We start from the raw sequence: 23,187 nt of genomic DNA on the forward strand, positions 1-23,187 counted from the left end.
CCTCGACCAAATATTCCAACTCAATACTTCTAATTCCATGTTTAGTGTTTTTGTTTTAAATTTTCAGCAATAATATTTAGATTTCCAGCAACTCTCCAATGCTTGGGTGAGCTGGTGGTGCTAGTGGGATCCATTTCTTATACTATCTTCTCAAAATCCTCTTAGAATGTCAGAGTTTGTTTTTTGTTTGTCTGCTTACTTTTCTGTCACCTCAACTATCTGTTTCCTTCAGAAAACACTATTCTGTTTATCTTAGTTTCATTCATGCTTGGGTTTTTCACAAGTTTCTTCATATCTTACCATTCATATTTAACAATAAAGGACTGGTTTCATTATTCCAGCTAGTAAGGGTGGGGTTTCCTACAATGCTGTAAATGTAAAGCTGTTTTTCTGTTAGGATTCTCTGAGTAAAAATGCTGTGTAATACCTCAGGGCTTTGCAAAGGTGAGTCTTGTGAACTAGCAGGTTTCATTTTCAGGTAGGTAAGTCTGAGGATCCCCTATAATGCCAGAATGAAAACTTTATGCTTATGCAGCAAAGTCATCCCAGCACTAACTAACCCTCTGTATGTGCTGGTGCTGAACTCAGAAACCAGCCACCTTCCATGGAGCACACTGGATCCAACATTAGATGAAGCCTCTTTCTGAGTTCTGCTTCCTTCTACTCCATTCCATCCATCTCCCAAACATTTGTTAAACTCCACCATCTACTAATGATGAGCCAGCCTCTCTTTGCACCTCTAATACTCTGATATTCCTAATATCAATATAAAAGATTTGTTTGGGATATATACCACACTAGGGATAGGGAGAAGATGGGGGAAGGAGAGAAAAATGGAAAATGAGGAGCTACAAGGAAGTCAGGAAAACATGAATATAGATTGAGGAATTTTGTTACAATAGGACTAGGAACTTTCATTCAAAGAAAAAAAAATCAACACAGTGACTAATGGACAATTTAGAGATGTCTGAATGGAGTTAGCTGATTAGAAAGAAAAAGAAGGAAAGAAAGAAGGAAAGGAGGAAGAAAGAGGGGAGGAAGGAGGGAAAAGATAGAGGGAAGGAGAGGGAAGAAGACAGAAGAAAAAGAGAGAAAGAGAGGAAAGCAGGAAGAAATTTGAAGTTTTAAAAACATACCTCCTGAATGGTGTGAAGCATTAGTAGTAACTCCACTAGTGGCACTGTATTGGTCTTTTGTTACAGCAGGTGAGGCACTACCATCTTTTTCATACCATATATTGCCATGCAATGTTTTAAAAATAGTTGTTATATCTTCTTGACTAAGAATGAACTGTTAAACAAAAAATATTTGCTCTTTTTAGCACTGCTACTTCACTGAAGAATTTAACTACAGTTAAAATTCTCAGAAGAGAAAAATGAAAGACTGTTTCAATCCTCTACCACATCAATTAAACATTTTTACAAACTGAATATTCAGTTTTCGAAATGACCATGTGCTCTTTAGTAGCTTGTGAAATATAGAACTAAATTAGGTGCTAACGCCAATGAAGTCATGAATAAAGAACTATTCGTTATTAATGTACCAAATAATCTAGTAATTTTAAACCTTTAAAATGAACTTTAAGTAGTTATCTATCTACTTTGGATTGTTTTGGTTAGTAAGCACTTCATTTTACAAACGCAGAATAATCAAAAATGATACATTTGGTTAATCAAAAATTTTAGAGTTCACAATGTGTTTTACATGAACTATTTTATTTGAACCTCAAAAACGTCCTAGGTATATGGAATATAATCCTGAAATTTATTTATTTTTAGTTAGGTAGTTAGTGACTGGGTCTCATTCTGTCACCCAGGCTGGCATGCAGTCATGCAATCCTAGCTCACTGCAGCCTGAAACTCCTGGGCACAACCTCCGACATCAGCCTCCCAAGAAGCTGGGATTACAACCATGCACCAACGATGCAATCCTGATATTTATATTTATAAGACACTGAACCTAAATGGTTAATATGCTTAGGTCCACACATAAACTAGGAACTAACTCAGAGCTAGTAATTTCAGGCCAGATGCAGTGGGTCACGCCTGTAAGCCCAGCACTCTGGGAGGCCCAGGCGGGCAGATCACTTGAGGCCAGGAGTTAGAGAACAGCTGGGCCAACATGGTGAAACTCTGACTCTACCGAAAATACAAAAATTAGCCGGGTATAGTGCACACCTGTAATCCCAGCTACTCAGGTGGCTGATGCAGAATTGTTTGAACCTTGGAGGCAGAGGTTGCAGTGAGCCTAGATCGTGCCACTGCCCTCCAGCCTGGGCAACAGAGACTCTGTCTCAAAAATAAATAAATAAATAAATAAATAAATAAATAAATAAATAAAGATCCAATTTCAAATCCTAGCTGTTACAAATTTAGTCCCAAATCAACAGCATAAGACCTGCCTTAATAGCTGTGATGGTTAATTTTGTACGTCACTTTGGCTCAGTCACAGTACCTAGGTATGTGGTCAAACATTAAATGTTTCTGTGAAAATATTTTTTAGATGAAATTAATATTTAAATCACTAGACTCTAGGTAAATCAGATTACACTCCATAATGCACGTGGACCTCATCCAATCACTTTGTATTGAAGTTGGAGGCCTTTAATAGAAAAAGACTGACCTCCTCCAAGCAAGAATTCTGCCAGCAGACTGCCTTCAGACTTGAGCTCCAACACTACCTCTTCCCTGGGTATCCTTCCTGCTGGCCTACCCCGCAGATTTTGAACTTGGTGGCATCCTCAATCATGTACACCAACTCCTTAAAATACGTCTCTCCCTTTTCCCTCTCTCTTTACATATACACACACTCTCTGTCTCTCTCTGGAGAACCCTAACACAACAGCAATAATGTAAAAAAGATCTTTGAGTTTGGCTCACTTCTAAGTTTGTCAAAACAACAAAAAGGATTAGTTATATTTTTAGCTGTTATGACCCCAAGGAGATAATTTGAATCACACAATATTTAATAAGTTTTACTTGTGCCAAGCTTTCTTTGACTGCATTTCAAAGATGATACACTAACTTAGTGTTTTAAAATTAAGTCCATGTGTACCTTATACACACTACCAATGTTTTGGGTTTTTTAAGCTTTCATTCCTTCATTCATTTATTCATGATGCTTATTTTGTAACTATGTAGCAGGCATTGCAAAAATAGTACATATAATAAGCAGAAATTAAATATTACAATTTCTAAACCATGTCTTCCAGTTAGTATTTGTCTATCGCATGCACCTCAAATACTGATTGTTAACCGGCACTCTTCCTTCACTTTTGCCAGGAGCTCAGTGGAGGAAGTTCAAAGAACTGTAAGGATCCTAGGGCTGCTGATGTGCAGTATCTACATGTCAGGACAGGCTGTGTATGCAACCACCGAAAATGTGACAAGTCAGAAATCACAAGCTGCTCCACTTGGTCTGGATGCGTTAGACTAATTGATTTCAAAACCAATTCTAGCCTCTCCCTGACACAGAAGATGAGGCCCAGGAGGGAACAAATATCTGGGCTCTGGGGTGAGCTGCAACAGCAGCTAACCAACTACTCAAGTGAATTAGAGTAAGGGAAGCACCAACTTTATCCTAGAGGGTTGGCCTCAAAAGGCAGCTGGGCACTTGCAGATTGTCTGCAGCATCACCTGGACATTCTGTATGGATTCCACCTGGGAAGAGCACGGGACAGCAGTGTCTTTGCTGCCCCACACAAATACGCCTAATAACTGGGCCCAGTGGGGTGGCAATGGCCCCAGCATGCTGGGTGGAACACACTATTTATGTTTTACAAGTTTCTATCTGTTATCTCACCAATATAAATAGACTTCAAATACTTATCTTAAGAAGATAACTTCCATCTCCTACCCTATAAGTTAAAGCAGCCATTATTATCTTACACACTAAGATTTTCATAATGCTATCATGTTTTATGCTCTGAATATACATTTGACTTAAAAGTCTGAAATCTCTAAAATGATGGTTTTCTCTTAATAAATAAAATTTTTACAGAAAGAAATAGGGAAACTGGGAGGTGGGGAGAAGGATTTGTTAAGTAGGTTTCTTAAAGAAATCTCCCAGAGTGTACGTTGCTATCACTTCGGCAAAGCATGTGACACACTTTTGACCTTCATCCAGTCAAGGGAAAAAACTATGAACTTGTGGGCAGTTCCATGAGAGATCTCTGAAGCAATGTCAACCAACAAGAAGGTAAAACTAAGGTGGTGACACATTTGCCATTTTCATTTTCAACTTACGAATTCTTCTAATACTTTCTCTTCCTTTGTATAGATTATTTCATATATTTCCACGGCTTTAAATGCCATCTATATGCTGATGACTCCAAAATTAGTATTTCTAATCTAGATCTTTCCAATAAATTATCTATTAACATATCTAATTGACTACAACACCATGCCTATTATTTGTGTTCTTCATTAAATTTACCACAATTTATAACTATTTTAATTATGTGTCAGATTACTTTTTTTACTATCTAACTACTATTATACCTTCCAGATCACCATCACCACCAACCTCTGCATTAAACTGGCAAGTTCCATGAAGTCAGAGACAATGTCATCGCTTCCTTTCCATTTTATCTCCAGTAATAAATGGAGACCATTTTTAAATGAATTCTAATTTAATATAATCACTACTTCAATTCTGACCAAGGTGATTATATATATACAAATTCCACTCAAATGATGCCTTATGTCCCCAAGCAATATTTTTGAACAAGCAAAACAAAAATTGTTAAGTATCCAAAAAAAAGTTACCTCCATTGGTTTCAGCTGAGCATTTACATTAAAACAAGGAACTTCCTGGTACCACTCCCAGCATAAATTTCGTTCAACCACCACCTCCAGATTTAATGGCAGTAGTAGATCCAGTACTTCCTGGTATGCATCATTAATAAATTGAGATCTACAAGTAAAGATAACGTTCTTTTAAATTGGCTCATATACATTCGGGTAGTTAAAAAAAGATTACCTTAAATGTATCCTTTTATATGCAAATAGCAGAAATCAATAATTTGTTGGGTATAAAGGGAAAAAAATCTATCAGGCTTTTTTTTTTATCTGTCAAAATGAGTTGAGTGATGTTCTATCCCACTAAAAACCTAGGTGACTCACACTAAGCTGAGTGTTTCATATTATACAGAAATAGAGCCAGGTACAGTAGCTTACACCTGTAATCCCAGAACTCTGGGAGGCTGAGGTGGGCAGATCACTTGAGGTCAGGAGTTTGAGACCAGCCTGGCCAACATGGTGAAACCCAATCTCTACTAAAAACACAAAAATTAGCTGGGTGTGGTGGCACGCGCCTGTAGTCCCAGCTTCTCAGGAGGCTGAGGTGGGAGAATTGCTTGAACCGGGGAGGTGGAGATTGCAGTGAGCCAAGATTGCACCACTGCACTCCAGCCTGGTCAACAGAGCGAGACTCTGTCTCAAAAAAAAAAAAAAGGAAGGGGGGGAGAAATATGTATTTTTAAATACAATTTTGTAATATAGTAAAAACTGCAAAAGTATAAAAGTTGTATAGCAAACCATTAAAATAAGAATTATCTCTATGTAGGCCAGGAGCGGTGGCTCACACTTGTAATCCCAGCACTTCGGGAGGCCGAAGCGGGTGGATCACCTAAGATCAGGAGTTCGAGAGCAGCCTGGTCAACATGGTGAAATCCTGTCTCTACTAAAAATACAAAAATTAGCCAGGTGTGGTGGTGTGCATCTGTAATCCCAGCTACTTGGGAGGTTGAGGCAGGAGAATCGCTTGAACCCAGGAGACGGAGGCTGCATTGAACTGAGATTGCACCATTGCTCTCCAGCCTGGGCAACATGAGTGAAACTCTGTCTCAAAAAAAAAACAAACAAAAAACAACAAAACAAAACAAAACAAAAACACTCCATGTAATTTGTAAACAAACATTATATAAGACATCGTTATAAAAACATTTTAATTCACTGATTTAGATAAGTAACAAAATATCACATATTCCCTTACTTTATAAAAAATAAGCAGCACCATATGAAATTTCTATTTCTATGAGTTAAAATAGCTGAATACATACAATTTCATATTAAGTTGAACTATATTTTTCTTTCCAAGCACTTATAAAGGTAAGACTGATACTCAGGAATGAAGAAAAATGTAGTAGGTCAATTGAACCCCTTCAAGTAACAATGTGGCCATAGAAGCCTCCCATTGTACCTCAAAGTGACAGTCTCAAAGTGTTACTCCTCAATAATGTACTTGTATTTTAATTAGCAGCAAATCCTTAAACTAAGGTATAACATCATGACTGTAGAATTTTGGCAACCATTTAATCAACAGGAGAGAAATATGAGAGTTCATCAGGATCTCCCAAAAAGCCTGGTACCAAGCCATTTAATGAATGAATGACAGAGTGACACCAAACTTACATATGCCTGCATGCTTGCAGTCTCCACTTAACAGTAATAGGTTAAGGAATCTAAAAGCCCCACAGGGAATGCTGCACACATAGGTTTTCTTTTCTTTTTTTCAGTTATCCTCTGATATGCATATGCAATTATATATGCATCCTATCATAGGCTAGGATGCATATATAATTTCAATGGCCTTATTAGAATAAATGGCTATAAGTATTTTAATTACCCTTCTATTATTAAAATTTCAGTTTCCAATTCTTCACCCTAATACTTGGATTATTCCCTCTCTCTCTCCATATATACATGTGTGTATGTATATATATACGTGTGTATATATATACAGACGTGTGTATATATATACATACATACACATATATATACATACGTATGTGTACATATATACACATATATACACACGTGTGTATATATATACATACACACACACATATATGTGTGTATATATATCTTTGAGTAAATTTTTGCCCTTTGGACAAACTGTGAGAAAGAAAACTGCTATGTGAAAAGATTACTTTCTCAGGAAAAACTTTTCTTATCAGTACTACCCAATATATGGATTAAATAAACCTTTCCTATGTGCTCCCACATGTACCTTACACTTTTTCCATCACTGCATTTAACATATTGCATTTCAATAGTTTATTATGTCCTCTGTATTTTCAATTAGAATGAAAGCTTCATGAGGGCAGGAACTATGTTCATCTTATTCTCCGCTTTTTGTCAGTACTTAGATGATTAGCATGTGCCATATAGCGAATAAATATTTGCTAAATTGCAGTCAAATTGGATTAATGTATAAAGAACCTAGTCACAAACATGAATTCCAATTTTTTTTAATGCGCTTTCTAATACATTGTAACTAAACTGCATTTTCTGGGGTTTTGTTTGTTTTTCTGAGGCAGTCTCACTTCATCATCCAGGCCGGAGTGCAGTGGCATTAACACACATCATCGCAGCCTCAACCTTCTAGACTCAAGCAATCCTCCTGCCTCAGTCCCATAAGTATCTGGGAGTACAGGCACACGTCATCACACCCAGATAATCTTCATATTTTCTGTAGAAATGGGGTTTCACCGTGTTGCCCAGGCTGGTCTCAAACTCCTGAGCTCAAGCAATCTGCCATCCTCAGCCTCCCAAAGTGCTGGGTTTACAGGCGTGAGCCAACATGCCCAGCAACTGCATTTCCAATTACCAATTATTTTACAATTATTTCAGGAAAAATTGGTTATACTTTATAACTGAGTAATTCTATTTCTAGGAACTCATCCTAAGGAAATGAATTATCCCAAAGAAATGAGTAGACAATTACATAAGTACTGATGTAATAATCAATCATCAATATAGTGTTACTTATAATAGCAAAAATTATATATATTAGAATCAAATTTATAACAAAAGGCAGATTTAGATTTTCTAAAAACTGATGAATAAAATATTTGGAAAAATTTATGCACTCAAAATAAAGACATGGAAAATTTATAGCATATTTTTAAGAAAAAAAGCTATTTGCAACACAAAACGCAATTCTAATTTTTTTTTTTAAATACTTTAAGTTCTGGGATACATGTGCAGAAGGTGCAGGTGAGTTACATAGGTATATGTGTGCCATGGTGGTTTGCTGCACCCATCAACCCATCATCTAGATTTTAAGCCCCACATGCATTAATTAGTTAACTAATTAGTATTAGTTATTTCTACTAAATAACTAATTAGTATTAGTTATTTGTCCTAATGCTATCCTTCCCCTTGCCCCCCACCCATGACATGCCCCGGTGTGTGATGTTCCCCTCCTTGTGCCTATATGTTCTCACTGTTCAGCTCCCACTTATGAGTGAGAACATGTGATGTTTGGTTTCCTGTTCCTGTGTTAGTTTGCTGAGAATGATGGTTTCCAGCTTCATCCAAGTCCCTGCAAAGGACATGAACTCATTCTTTTTTATGGCTGCATAGTATTCCGTGGTGTACATGTGCAACATTTTCTTTATCCAGTCTATCACTGATGGACATTTGGGTTGGTTCCAAGTCTTTGCTATTGTGAATAGTGCTGCAATAAACATACGTGTGCATGTGCCTTTATAGAAGAATGATTTATAATCCTTTGGGTATATATCCAGTAATGGGATTGCTGGGTCAAATGGTATTTCTGGTTCTAGATCATTGAGGAATTGCCACACTGTTTTCCACAATGGTTGAACTAACTTACACTCCCATCAACAGTGTAGAAGCGTTCCTGTTTCTCCACATCCTCTCCAGCATCTGTTGTTTCCTGACTTTTTAATGATTGCCATTCTAACTGGTGTGAGATGGTATCTCATTGAGGTAAATGGCCGTACTGCCCAAAGTAATTTATAGATTCAGCGCTATTCACATCAAGCTATCATTGACTTTCTTCACAGAATAAGAAAAAATTACTTCAAATTTTATATGGAACCAAAAAAGAGCCCATATAGCCAAGATAATCCTAAGCAAAAAGAACAAAGCTGGAGGCATCACACTACCTGACTTCAAACTATACTACAGGCCTACAGTAATCCAAACAGCATGGTGTTTGTACCAAAACAGATATATAGACCAATGGAAAAGAACAGAAGCCTCAGAAATAACACCACACATCTACAACCATCTGATCTTTAACAAAACTGTCAAAAATAAGCAACGGGGAAAGGATTCCCTATTTAATAAATGGTGTTGGGAAAATTGGCTAGCCGTTTGAAGAAAACTGAAACTGGATCCCTTCCTCACAAGCATGGCAGAAAGCAAAGGAGACATGGAGGCACGTCTTTACATGGTGGCAGGCAAAAAGAGGATGAGAGCCAAGCAAAAGGAGTTTCCCCTTATAAACCCATCAGATCTTGTGAGACTTATTAACTACCATGAGAACAGTATGGGGGAACCATCCCCATGATTCAATTATCTCCCACTGGGTCCCTCCCACAACATGTGGGAATTACGGGAGCTACAATTCAAGATGAGATTTGGGTGTGGACACAGCCAAATCATATCACCTCTCTATTATCCATCAACATGATTCTCAATCATTAAAATCCTGTTCCACTACCTTTGGTCACACTTGCTTGGCAAAAATTCAGTTTTGTCTCAATCCAACTGACTGTTGGATTCCAAACACAAAATACCAAGTACTGCATGAAAAAAAAAAAAAAGACACAGTATTAATTCACGGTTAACAATATCAGCAGGACCCTCAATGCTGCCTCAATACATTTTCCTGGTTTCTCATCTCTCTGCTCCTTCTTAGTCTCTTTTGAGGGTTCCTTTTTCTGCCAATTCTTTAAATACTGGTATTCCTCAGCATTCTTCCTCATATGTCCCACTCTACAAGCTTTCTTGTGACTGTGTTCATTCCAATGGCTTCAGTGACTAGCACAAATTATTACTAAGAACTCCTAAAACTAGAAGTCTAAACAACGTCACCTATATGCATCACCTAGGCACAAATATTCCACTGCCTTCTGGATTTCTTTCAAGATCTCTCCATGTAGAAGTCATGCAATCACTTTCAGGCTACTTTGCCTATTATGGAAATAATTACTCTCTGTATTCTACTGGGTTTTTCTGCATTATTCTGTCTTATCTCAGTGAAGTGCATCATCATCAAACACTGATTTCCAAGCCTGCAACTTAAAGTGAATTTTAATTTCTCCTCTCCTTTAACTCCCACACCCATTCAATCATCAGTTACTATAAATTCTGGTCAGCTCTCCACTACTTCACTCCCCTACCTTAGACTAAGTCACCTATAATTCTTATGTGAGTTACTGCAATAGTTACCAAACTATCCTTCCAACCTCTAGTTTTGTCTCCTTTGGACCTAATTTCTAGAACCTTTTCAAAATATGATCCCATTTTTATGCACCAGCCCACTATATTTATTAAACAGTACCTACCACAACAACCCAATGAGGTAGGGTTTGTTAATCCCTTGTAAATATTGCTTACTATTATATTTCTTATTCTTAGCACAATGCCTGGGATATATTTCGTGCTTAATAAGTGCTCAAGTGACAGAAATTTCTCCTTCCATCTAAGATGATGTAACATGAATGGGTTTACACTCCTGCTTGAAATAACCCTGCTCTCCAAAAAAAAAAAAAACCACAAAATTTATTTAAAATAGTTTTCAAGATACAAGACATCAAAAATGGATAATGACTCCAAAGAGTTGGGAAAAAAATGAGGTGAGCCCTACGACTGTCTCAGTTTACTACTGTTTTGCAATAATTAACAGGCCATGGTACAGGGAGGGGGAACCCAGGAGAAGGCCAGGAAAGCCCCAGAGTAGAGAAGGTAAGAGATGAGAATCCAAGAGAAACCAAGGTAGCTAGAGTTATATAATAAAATACCAGAGAGAAGAGAGCTACACAGGATTGTAGAGTAACTTAAAATTTATAGCACAATATAAGTACTCCAATTTACAGCACTATATCATATATTAGAAATGTTTCAAATCAATAATCTTAGCTCCCACCTAAAAAAACTTATAAAAAGAGCAAAATTGAGCCCAAAGCAGAATAATAAATATTGAATTAGAAATCACCGAACAAGAAAACACAAAAACAATAGAAAAAATAATAAAACCAAAACCTGCTTCTTAAGATCAATAAAACGTATAAATCTCTAATCAGATTCATCAGTACAAAGGCAGAAATTATAAATATCAGGAATGAGGCAGGAGACACCATTACAGATTATCAGTAAATAAAGAGCATTATGAAAAATTTTATGCCATTAAATTTTACAACTTAGATGAAATGCAAAAAATCTTTTAAAAAACTAGGGAGGGTCGCTCGAGAAAAAATAACTTGAATAGCCAGCCCCAAATTTATTAAAGAAATAAAAACTGTGATTTAGAAACCTCCCACAAGCAAACTCTAGGACCAGATGGCTTCACTGGTAAATTCTACCTAATACTTAAGGAAGAAATAATACAACTGTACAAAAACTGTCAGAAACGTACGCATATCAAAACTTATCAAATGGTATAATATTAAAGGTATGCAACTTGTTCTGTGTCAACTATGTCTCAATAAAGCTGCTTTAAAAATATTCAATTGGTCAAAGTGCAGGAGGGAAAGACAGATTCATCAGAAGCTAAAGAGAAGTAGAGAATGGGAGTTAAGTAAAAAATGAAACAAAAATAAGGTGAAGAGACAAGCAAGAGAATGATATCAAAGAAAAATGAAAGAAGGAAGAGGGCAGTTGAGAAGTATAAACAGAGAAGGATCCAAGTTGGAAAACAGGACATAAATTCAGAATGGGGATTAGAAACAGCACAGAAACACAGAGGACGCAGTATAAAAGCTCTGGAACTATTTGAACATTTGTTTATCCCCCTACTTCCCAACCCCATGGTTAACGAATACATAAGGTTGCATTCTACTGTTTGTTTGTTTAAATTACAGCATCAGAGTCATAGCACACAACTGACAGAGAAGATAAGGTGATACTGTATTTGCAAAGTGAATAAACATATTACGTTAGAAATTCCTCATTTATTCCATAGCCCTGTAACTTATAATGAACTACAAAGAAGCACAAATATATTTCCTCCGATAATAAATTTTGTAGTTTTCCTAATTACCTAAGAAGAAAGTTTCAAACACTTTCTAGGTTTTTTAAAATGCAAAGACTATAATTGATTTTGCCAAAATACACTTAAGGAAGAGAGAATCACTAAATTACATATAATTAATAAAATAAAACTCACTGTAAACAGACTACTCAAGACATTAAAGTCTTTAACGTAAAAAGTTAGAAAAATATTGCATTCCACACAAATATACTCTTGAAAAGCTTACCTGTATAGTCGCATTTCACTCAGCTTTATTGTTATCAAATCAATAACAGGTGGGGGAGAGCTCTGGCTCTCTGTTATCATATGAAAGGTATTTGTCATTGTAATTAGCCCAAAATCAGCAACAAAAACATTTTCAGAAACTGGAGACTGCGGGATGACCACAACTGGGGCTTTGATGTTAATATCCAGTGCCATTCTGGAACTCCTTCGTGCCAGTTCTTTTACACCAGTAGCAGCCATTCCAGCTGCCTGAACAGTTGCCTCAGCCAAGGCTTGTTTAGCTGCCTGAAAATTATCTATAAAAGCCTGTAACATAACAGAATTATATTCTTAAGGTTATTAATAAATAAGACATTAAATATATATTGATATTTCGGGTTTCACCTCCATTTAAAAAAAAAAAAACTTTTACTTGATATAACAAACATTATTTATTCAAAGTCTTACTGTCTATATTAAATCTTAATTTTCTGCCACAAAAACTGAGAAACACAAAGACAACATATAAAATAAAAATCTAGTCCTCAGAACAAAGCTAAATGGGATCGTTGGAATGTCTTACAAATATCTATTTCCCTTACCTCACTTTCCCTAAAGGGAACAACGCTATTTCTCTATACAACCTCAGTGGACAGAGAGCTCATTTATGTTTGTAAGGTAAAAATAAATAAATAAAATATGTTTAAGAAGTTTCAAAATAATTTTCCAATTTCCAAATTCCAAAAAAATACTTCAATGACATAAAATATAATTACCTAGATTTATACTCTTATACTTAATTTTCATGTTCAAAGAAAACCTAACATTTTAGTAATTTCTAAGTATAAGTACAAGAGGGTTCAAGTGACATGATTTTTTTGGTTATAAAAATAAATTAGCTACTCAAGAGGCTGAGGTAGGAGGATAACATGAGGCCAGTAGTTCTAGACCAGTTTACGCAATATAGCGAGATCCTGTCTCTAAAAAAAAATTAAAAATAAAAAATTAGCAGGGACCTCTTGTCCCTGCTAATTTAATCTATCTGGGAGGCTGAGGTGGGATCTGCACAAGTTTGAGGCTGCAGTGAGCTAGAAGCACGCCCCTGTATTCCAGCCTGGGGTGCAGAGCAAGACCCCAACTTTAATTTTTTTTTTTTTTTAAAGAGAAGAAATTCAACAAGGAATACTTGTTTATCTTTACATTTTTGTATGCAAAATGATTTTATGGCTATAGAAAAACTGCATGATAACCTAAATTTAAAAGATCACAAAACAGCAACATTATATGGAATTAACCTAGAATTCTGAAATAACAAAAGAGGGCTCCACGTTCCCAAATACATTCAAATGAATACACAAATACTTTTCTTGCTTGTAAGAATTGCCACACTTGGCCTATTTATTCCACTACAACCTTAGATTTGATTACCTAGTTCACACACTAAAACACAGAGACAGCATTTTAAAAGAATGAATAGTGATGTCATGGAGACAGGTATGACACCCACAGGAAAAAATATCAGCTGACAGCAAGGGAAAAACAAAAACCGAAACAAGAAAAGCAGAAATAAGAATCGAAATGCCTTAGGGTGGAGTCATATAGGGGTTAAATCTAACTCCTTAAAGTCCCTGATATTCACAGAATGACAATGCAATCGAAAATATGATTTTCTTGTGTCGGACATAATGCCTGTAATCTCAGTGCTTTGGGAGGCCAAAGCAGGAGATCACTTGAGGCCAGGAGTTCAAGATCAGACTGGGCAACAGAGCAAGACTCCATCTGTATAAACACTTGAAGAGAAAAAAAAAAAAATTTGGTGGTATGTGCATGGTGGTATGTGCCTGTAGTCTCAGCTACTCAGGAGGTTGGGGCGGGAGGATCACTTGAATCCAGGAGTTCAAGGTTACAAAGAGCTACGATCATGCCACTGCACTCCAGCCTGGGTGACAGAGCAACACCTTGTCTCTAGAAAATTAAAAGAACCTTTTCTTAATGATGACTTGAGACCAAAACAAACTTCAATTTATATATTCAGTATTTTAAAATTATAGTTGCAAGTCAGGCAAAATGAAGACTTAGGCCAATGACATATAAAATGAAGGTTCTAATTAATATATAAAATATATATGATATATAATGTACATATACTTAATGTTAATATATAAAATATGTATTTCAATTAATTGGAATATTCCCATGTCAAAATGATGTTATGTAAAGAAGGAACTACACATTTCAGTCATTATGTATAATAAATGGTACCCAGAAAATTATTTTAAAAATCAGAAAAAATTGCAAGCAGGGAATTCTTATTAGTCTTCATCCATATTTGACATACAGCAATTTCCAACTAGTGTAAAATAAAAAATAATTTAATACTTACCAATATAGAACACAGAAATTTTGTGACAAAAACTACTTCAATGCAACCAACTACTAAATTAACCTGAATGTCAACCACATTCATATCTGTGTATGCAGAACCAGCAGTTGCATCCATGTAAGAAACCATTTTGAAGCTGAAAACTTCTTTTCCAGTGATATAAACAGCCTTAATAAGAGAAAATTTAATTATCACAATCGATCTTTGAAATGAAGTGTTTTCAGTACAAAATAAAACAGTAAAAAATAACAAAACATAGTCAGAAAATCTCTCAAGTATTCACAAGCCAAGCACAAATGAGGCAACAATTCGATTACAACAGCTTTATTGGAACCTACACTACAAAGTTTTACAAACTGGTGGTGGCTGTTCCCTTTGTGGGTCATAAAATCAAGGTAGTAGTTCTGGCTCCAGCTTTTTTCCTTTTTTCTTTTTTTTAATGGAGAAGAGAAGAGGAAGTATCTGAATATGTATTTTCTGTCTGCAAGTATACTTTTGTAATGAGAACAACTATGTATTTCTTGATTCACTGACAAAAATTTGAAAAACACTGTACATCGACACCTTACTGAAATCTATTCTTGATTTGAGGTATGTGAATAGATTTTTCTGGATTCTCCAAAGGAGTCTCCTCCTATTGCTATACTTCTGTTCCTTATCAGGTTGTAAAGGGCCATCTTAATTGCCAACCAGAAATCACCTCAGTGGTTAAAAATCTCCAGCTCTGCAACAACAGTTAAAAATGGTGGAGACAACAGGAGATGTAAAATGTTTAAAAAAATTTTGGAAGAGGGACAGAGCACTAAGCTCACAGCTTTCTCAATTCTCCTAAATGCTAGAGGCAAGCAAGAACAGGGAGCTGAAGAGCCATCAACAAGCACATCAGTTACAACTACAGAACAAAGAATCCTCCAGAACCAGATGTATAAGTGACCTCCGAAAGCTGAGGTACGAGACAGGGCTGAAAAGAAGTCTACAGTCCTGCTTCTGCCTAGGGTGCACAAAGCTAGAATGAGGGCCCCTCCAAACCTTAAAAAAAGGAAAAAAAAAAAAAAAAAAAAAAACAGATAAACTATGGTATCACAACTTTCTTAAAACTATTAGCAATCTGAGGTCACAGGACAACAAAGGTCCCTAAAAATCTAAGGACAAACAGGTACTTTCAGGGAGAGACAGAAAATAAGCACCAGTTCACTTGTGGTAGAGAGGAGAAAGAGGTATCAGATACTATACAATATAGGTAAGAATAATTCAGCTAAAATGATAAAGGATAAGTGTGGACTAATGTGAGATGCAGAATCCCTGGGAGCCACACACGTGAGGAGCTCTTGAGAAAGATGGGGGCGGGGTGCAAGTGGGAAACAAGAGAAAGCTTTCCTTGGTACAACCCTGGAAAAGGTGAGAAGCCTCCATTGCAGAAAAGGCCCAAAGCACTACCAAAATTATCATCTTCTCAAAACAATAGCCATAAGAAACTAGTAAAACTTGTTGCCCTCAGGGCACAGGTGAAAAAACAGTATCCTAGGGACAACAGTAAAATATAACTCTGTATCTAGGGGAAGAACAAGAACTCTCCTGGGGCCAGATGATTAGCGGTCTCCCTCTGCTAGGGGAAGGGAAGGACAGTCAATCCCACATAGGAAATATGAGAGATATCAATCAGATACCATGAGGAGGAGGGACAGGATGGCCAAGAATACTCCATTTCTGAGACTCATAGAAACAGCCCTGGCTAGGACTGAAAATGGACCAGGACACTAACAAGCCTATCCAAACCACTTTGCCTTCTCCCCAAATATGCACCACCAAGCTCACAAGCACTAAGAAACAAGCAGCAGGAGCCTCTAACATCTAGGACAGAGCTAAGAATGTGGAAAGCGAATTTTCTGAGGTACAAGAGTAGAAGAAAGGTCAAAGGCTCAGCACAGAGCAAAATCTGAGCAACACAGCCTCCACCCACCCTAAGCACAAGCTACAACTAAAGGAAACTAAAGCAGTAATGTCGTGAAGGAAATCATATTAATCTAAAATTCAAACCAAGCTAAGCTCAACCCCCAACCCCAAGCTAATAGCTTAGCAGAAAAGAGGCATCCCCATTTCCAGACATAAATACTATGATATTTACATCAGTCTCTATTATCCTATACATCAGTGGTCCCCAGCCTTTTTGGTAACAGGGAGCTGTTTTGTGAAAGACAATTTTTCCACAAGAGTGGGGCTCGGGGGTTGGAGGGTGGGGAGATGGCTTGGGGATGAAACTGTTCCACCTCAGAGCATCAGGCGTTAGATTCTCATAAGGAGCATGCAACCCAGATCCCGCGTATGCATAATTCACAATAGGGTTCACCCTTCTATGAGAATCTAATGCCCCTGCTGATCTGACAGGAGGCGGAGCTCAGGCAATAATGCTCCCTCGCCCACCACTCAACTCCTGCTGTCCGGCCCAGTTCCCAACAGGCCACGGACCGGTACCATTCCACAGCCCAGGGGCTGGGGACCCCTGCTATACATGATATGATGTCTGACATTCAATCAGTAATTATGAGATGCCCAATAAAAGCAAGGGAAAAAATTCAAACAAGTAATAAAGGAATCAACAGAATCAGACTCATCTATAACAACCATGTTAAAACTAAAATTTTTAATTTTAATTAGTACGATTAATATGGTAAAGGCTTCTAGTGGAAAAGGAAAATATGCATGAATAGATGGTGAATATTATTATAGCAGAGAAAATGGAAAAAAGAAGAGTCAAAAGGATATATTAAAGGTTAAAAAACATGGCAACATAAGTGAAAAATACCTTCAGTGGGTTTGTCAGTACTTTCATCAGAGCCAAGGACAAAATTAGTAAATTTGAAAATAGGTCAAGATAAATTATTTGAATTAAAATGCACTAAGAAAACAATGGGAAAAAAACTTGAACAGAACATCCAAAGGCTGTGAGACTAAAAACAGAAATCTAGTAAGAATTTTAGGAATTCAAGAAGAGGAACAGGGAACAAGTGGAGGAGGACAAAACAGGGGAGCCGGGGGGTGGGGGAGACAGAGGGAGACAGAGGCAGAGAAACTATTTGAAGAAAACATGAAAAATAATGAAAGCCATGCAAGTAGCTCAGAAAAGCCCAAACAGGACAAATATCAAAACACAATTAAACTCATCTAGACACACTATATATAAATCCTGAAAGCAGTCAAAAAAGATGACAAGTTATGTACAAAGGAACAAAAATAAGAAATGTCATAGACTTCTCATCAAAACTATGTGTAACAAAGAACAATGAAATCACATCTTTTAACAGTTGGAAAGGGGGAAAATACTATCAACCCAGCAAAAATGTCACTCAGAAAAATTAGGGTAAAATAAAGGTTTTTCCTACCTCGCTTCTCATCTATACCCCAAAAGCTGAGAGAATTCGTTACCAGCAGACCTGCATTACATGAATTGGGAAAGTGCCAGATGCGGTGGCTCATGCCTATAATCCCAGCACTTTGGGGGGCCGAGGCGGGTGGATCACCTGAGGTCAAAGAGTTCAAGACCAGCCTGGCCAACATGGTGAAACCCCATCTCTACTAAAAATGCAAAAATTAGCCAGGTGCAGTGGCACGCATCTGTAATCCCAGCTACTTGGGAGGTTGAGGTAGGAGAATTGCTTGAACCCAGGAGGCAGAGGTTGCAGTGAGCTGAGATTGTACCACTGCACTCCAGCCTGGGCAACAAAGCAAGACTCTATCTCAAAAAAAAAAAAAAAAAAAGAGAGAAAGTATTTCAGAGAGAAATACAAACAATAGACAGAAACTACATGAAGTAGTTACAGAAAGAGTTGCAATGAAGAAAAATGTAAAACATCTTTAGAAAACTAATTGCTCCAAAGAAAACTGACTAAACCAAATCCAGTAGGTACACATTGTGAGTTTTCAACATGTACCAAAATAAAGCAAATTATGATGATACCAAGAAAGACAGGAAACAGGAATTGGAAGTATGGTATTGTAAGATTCTTACACTATACGTACAACAATAAAATATTATTGGAAGATAGACTATGATTAAAGATATATACATTGTAAAACCCAAGAGAAACCATAAAATAAGTGATAATTAATCAAAATTCAGGCCAAAAGAAGGAATACAAAGAATAGGATAAGCAAAATTGGAACAGAGATATCAGATTACAATCCAATCATATCAATAGTTTTATAAAATAGTCTAAACACAAATTAGAAGCCAAGAGGTTGTCAGATTAGATAAAAAAAGATCTAAATATACACTGTCTATAAGAAACCCATTTTAAGCCAGATGTGGTGGCATGCACATATAATCCCAGTTACAGGGCTGAGGTGAGCTTAAACACAGGAGTTCAAGAATACCCTGGGCAACACAGTGAGACTCTGCCTCAAAAAAACGCAAGCTCACTTTAAACAAGAAGATATCCATTAAAAGCTAAAGGATAGAAAAAGATAGACCATGCAAATCTAACCAAAGAAACCTGGAATGGCTATATTACTACCAAAGTAGACTTCAGAACAAGCAGTTACCACAGATAAAGAGACACATTACATATTCACAAAGGGGGCATAAAATTCATATATATTTATATGTACCTAACAAGAGATCGCCAAAACATATAAAGCAAAAAACTGAAAGAACTGAAAGGAGAAATAGGCAAATCAATGGTTGTAATCAGAAGCTTCAACACAACCAGTAAACAGAAAATCAGTAGCCTGAATAATTATATCCACCAACCTACTTGCCCAAATGGAACATTCAACCCAGCAATTGCTAAAAACACATATTAATTGCAAATACATTTGAAACGTTCACCAAGATTAATCATATATGTTCTGGGCCATAAAGCAAACATCTACAAATTTAAAGGAACTGAAACGGTTTCTCCTCTGACCATAATGAATTTAAAGTAGAAATCAGTAACAGAAAGGGATCTGAAAATCTCAAAATATTTAGAAGTTAAATAACATACTTCTAAATAAACAATGGGTAAAAGAAAGTCAGAAGAGAAATTAGAAAATACTTTGAATTGAATGAAAATTAAAAAAACAATATATCAAAACTTACAGGATGCAGCTAAAGCAGTGCTTAAAGGAATACTTATAGCAGCAAATGCTTATAATAGAAAATAAAGACGTTCTCAAATCAATAATTTAAACTTCCACCTTAAGAAGAGCATATTAAATCCAAAACAGGCAGAAGGAATTTTAAAAGAGCAGAAATAAAATTAAAAACAGAGAACATTCAATTGAAACAAATGCTAGTTCTTTCAAAGTATCAATAAAATTGATAAATCTCTAACCAGACTGATCAAGACATAAAGAGAAAAGACAAAAATTACAATCTCACATGCTAAGAAAAAAAAAAACACACATGTGAAAGACTACATAACTGCATGATTCCATTTATATAATACTTTGGAAACTGCAAAACTATAGGAACAAAAACCAGTGCAGTGATTCCAAGGTGCTGGGATGGGGAGAAGGACTAACCTCAAAGGGCAGTAGTGAATTTTTAGGGGTGGCAGACCCATTGTATATGCTGAAAGTAAGTTACACAACAGTATTTGTCAAAACTCACAGAATTACAACTAAAAAAGGTAAGTTTTACTGTAGGTAAATTGTCTCAATAAATCTGACTTTAAAAAGTAAAAACTAAACCAAAACAGAAACTAATAAATAATTCTACCCAAAGGTTACTGAGGCCCCTACAACCTCCCAAAATATATCAAGCATCTTCCTGCTACAAGGCTTCTATAATTGCTCTTTCCTCCACCTGAAATGCTCTTTTGACAGAGCTCAAATCCACAGTTCAGATTTTTTGTCGAATGTTTCTACTGTAAAAAAGCATTTCTTGATAATCGTAATACGTGAATTACCCTGTCACATTACCCTGCTTTCTTGGTTTTCAAAGCACATATCACTCTCTAATATTGTTTTATAATACTGATTAACTACTATTTATTCCACGTGGAGAAAGGCTTTTTATCTTCTGCTGACTATAATATCTCAAATAGGCCAGGCGCAGTGGCTCATGTCTGTAATCACAGCACTTTGGAAGATTGAGGCAGGTGGATCGCCTGAGCTCAGTAGGTTTCAGGGCAGCCTGAGCAAAATGATGAAACCCCATCTCTACAAAAATCAGCTGGGTGTGGTGGCGTGCACCTGTAGTCCTAGCTACTTGGGGGACTTGAGATGGGAAGATCACCTGGGCCAGGGAAGGTTGAGGCTGCAGTGAGCCGTGATTGTGTAATTGGAGAGCGAAAGAGAGAGAAAATTTTATCTATACATATTATGATTATATAATATATAAATTAGTTTTTTCTTAATTTACTTACCAGTATGTATACATATATAATTTACATATAAATGTATAAATTCTATATATATAAAAATACTGATAAATTAGTTAACAAAAAATTGAATATCCTCTGCAAGTTACATGAGTAGGGCTATATGACTGTTCCTCTCTGAGTTCAATAGAACAGATTTGCTCAAGACAGAGTTTAGAGCAGAAAGGCTGTGGTCTAGGAGACTTCAGGTACAGAAAAATGGTTAATAAAACACCATATCAAAAAATCGGTATTTTAAGTAAAAATCTATAAATGATGCGGCCTCCACTTCTTTCAACCAATAGGCTCCTGGAATCTAGGCTGTCAGGCTTATACTTACACTATTTTTCTCAAAGGAAACTGACTAGCCTCAGAGCAAGAGATGCTCTCAATTTGAGAAGCCATAAAATTGCTAGACCAGTTCCTGACCATCTAGTGTGATGTCTGCCTGTCCGAAGTCCCTACATAAAGCTTCAAATTAGCTTTGAATATCTGGGAAAAAATGGCAAAGTTCTTAGAAGCGAAAGAAAGTCAAACTGTCATCAGAACTGTCAACACCAATAGGAGGCCGTAAGACATGGAGTAACATGTGTTAAGATCATCTAGAAAAGAAAATTCAAGTCAAGGATTTAAAATCCACTCAAACTACCCTGCAAATATAAATGTCAAGGATTATTGTTCCTAAGAGCTCTGCCTAAGAAATCTACTGGAGAATAAACTTTCGAAAAGTCAAAATGATTGGTGATGCTGGCATAAAGACTAGTGAACTCTCCCATTTAATAAATGAAGAAATGTCCCTACTGCCTCCAGACTTCCCGTCAGCCTCCCTGGTGGGCACCCCTCGAAGGTGTTTTGTTGTGTTGTCTCCCCAGTGTTCCATCTGACCAACATGCCTGCAGCTAGAAAGTGGCTATTTTGGCTTAAGGCCACTCTCCAGACACACACCTCAAGACCAAATTACAGGAAATAACGACAAATAGCTTCTAACATCAAAAAAAGAAAGATACCCCAAGACAGTGCAAAACAGAAAAGAAAAAAAAGACAGCTACACACTATGTGCCTCCTTTGCAAATACACACCACTAACTATGAAGTATCTTGCCAATCCCTACTCCCAAACCCTGAATCTCACTGCGCCCTGAGATTTAAATATTGATTTAAGGAAACACAGGAGACAGTAACATGTTAAATAGCATGAAAACATAATCAGCAAGATAAAGGCTATGGAAAATTGTTCAGAATAAGATAGCAAAAAATGGCACACACAAGGGCAGAGAAGAAACTAAAGGAAATTCATAAACTATAACAGACTTAAGTGGTATATCAATTAAACGCAGTGAATGGATCTCCTTTGGATACTGAGTGCCATATGGAAAACAAAGTGAATCCCAGTCTCAACTATACACGAAAAATATTCTCACTGATAATTCCATCAAACATTTAAGGAAGTAATAATGCAAATTCTATATAAATTTTTCAGAAAACAGAGGACGAAAGCATTTCCCAACTCATCTTATGAAGCAAGTATTGGCCTAATAACAAGGCCAGAAAAGTTGAGAATAATTAGAAAGACTTGTATACCCATTACCAAGAATTAAGCATTAAAACTGGATTTTTTTAAACCTTTACTTTCAAAATATTTTTTATGGAGAAGATATCAGAAACTAATTTACTATGATATGTTTTCATGAGACTATCAGGTCAGCCAGAATCCTTTTTACCCTATGGCATATATAAATAAAAAGAGTATTTGTCCAGTGGTGCTATGGTAAATGGAGGATGCTGCTCCAAGACAAATGGGCTGGGGGCGCCAACCTTTAAAGTTGAGGGGCTCAATGTTTCAGTATACTTAAAACTGACACAATAGTATATATCACTGTACAAGGCTTATGAAACTGATTCATAATCAGGTCTGATTTCATAAGGGCAAAACCCTTATGCCTCTCTGGTTCTTTGACACGTGGAAAGTTACTAAACAAGGCAGTTTGTTTAAATACCATGTACAATGGAATCAAAGTCAAGAAATAGGGAAATGGAAATGAAAATCGGGCAAGAAGACAAGACAGAAAGATTTTTTTAATTTTGTAACTTTTTGTAAACTGAATTTTTAACCATGTAGATATATTAAAAATAAAATTGCAGGCCAGGCACAGTGGCTCACGCCTGTAATACCAACATTTTGGGAGGCCGGGGCAGGCAGATCACTTGAGGCCAGGAGTTTGAGACAAGCCTGGCCAAACACAGTTAAACT

General features: G+C 36.6%; 1 protein-coding gene across 4 annotated transcripts in view; it reads right to left on the bottom strand.

Annotated features, from left to right (window-relative positions):
* Nucleotides 1-23,187, bottom strand: part of VPS13A (vacuolar protein sorting 13 homolog A (S. cerevisiae)) — a 256,563-nt gene that overhangs the window by 107,613 nt on the left and 125,763 nt on the right. For all 4 annotated transcript variants that reach the window (XM_011984082.1, XM_011984081.1, XM_011984083.1 and 1 more), the window contains 4 exons: nt 14,597-14,764; nt 12,236-12,540; nt 4,767-4,914; nt 1,137-1,290 (listed from right to left, as the gene is read on the bottom strand). In XM_011984082.1, the coding sequence (XP_011839472.1) occupies nt 1,137-1,290; nt 4,767-4,914; nt 12,236-12,540; nt 14,597-14,764 (775 nt within the window). The remainder of the gene's footprint in view (nt 1-1,136; nt 1,291-4,766; nt 4,915-12,235; nt 12,541-14,596; nt 14,765-23,187) is intronic.

Source organism: Mandrillus leucophaeus, unplaced genomic scaffold, assembly GCF_000951045.1.
Source record: "Mandrillus leucophaeus isolate KB7577 unplaced genomic scaffold, Mleu.le_1.0 Scaffold260, whole genome shotgun sequence".
In the NCBI taxonomy this organism is placed as follows: Eukaryota; Metazoa; Chordata; class Mammalia; order Primates; family Cercopithecidae; genus Mandrillus; species Mandrillus leucophaeus.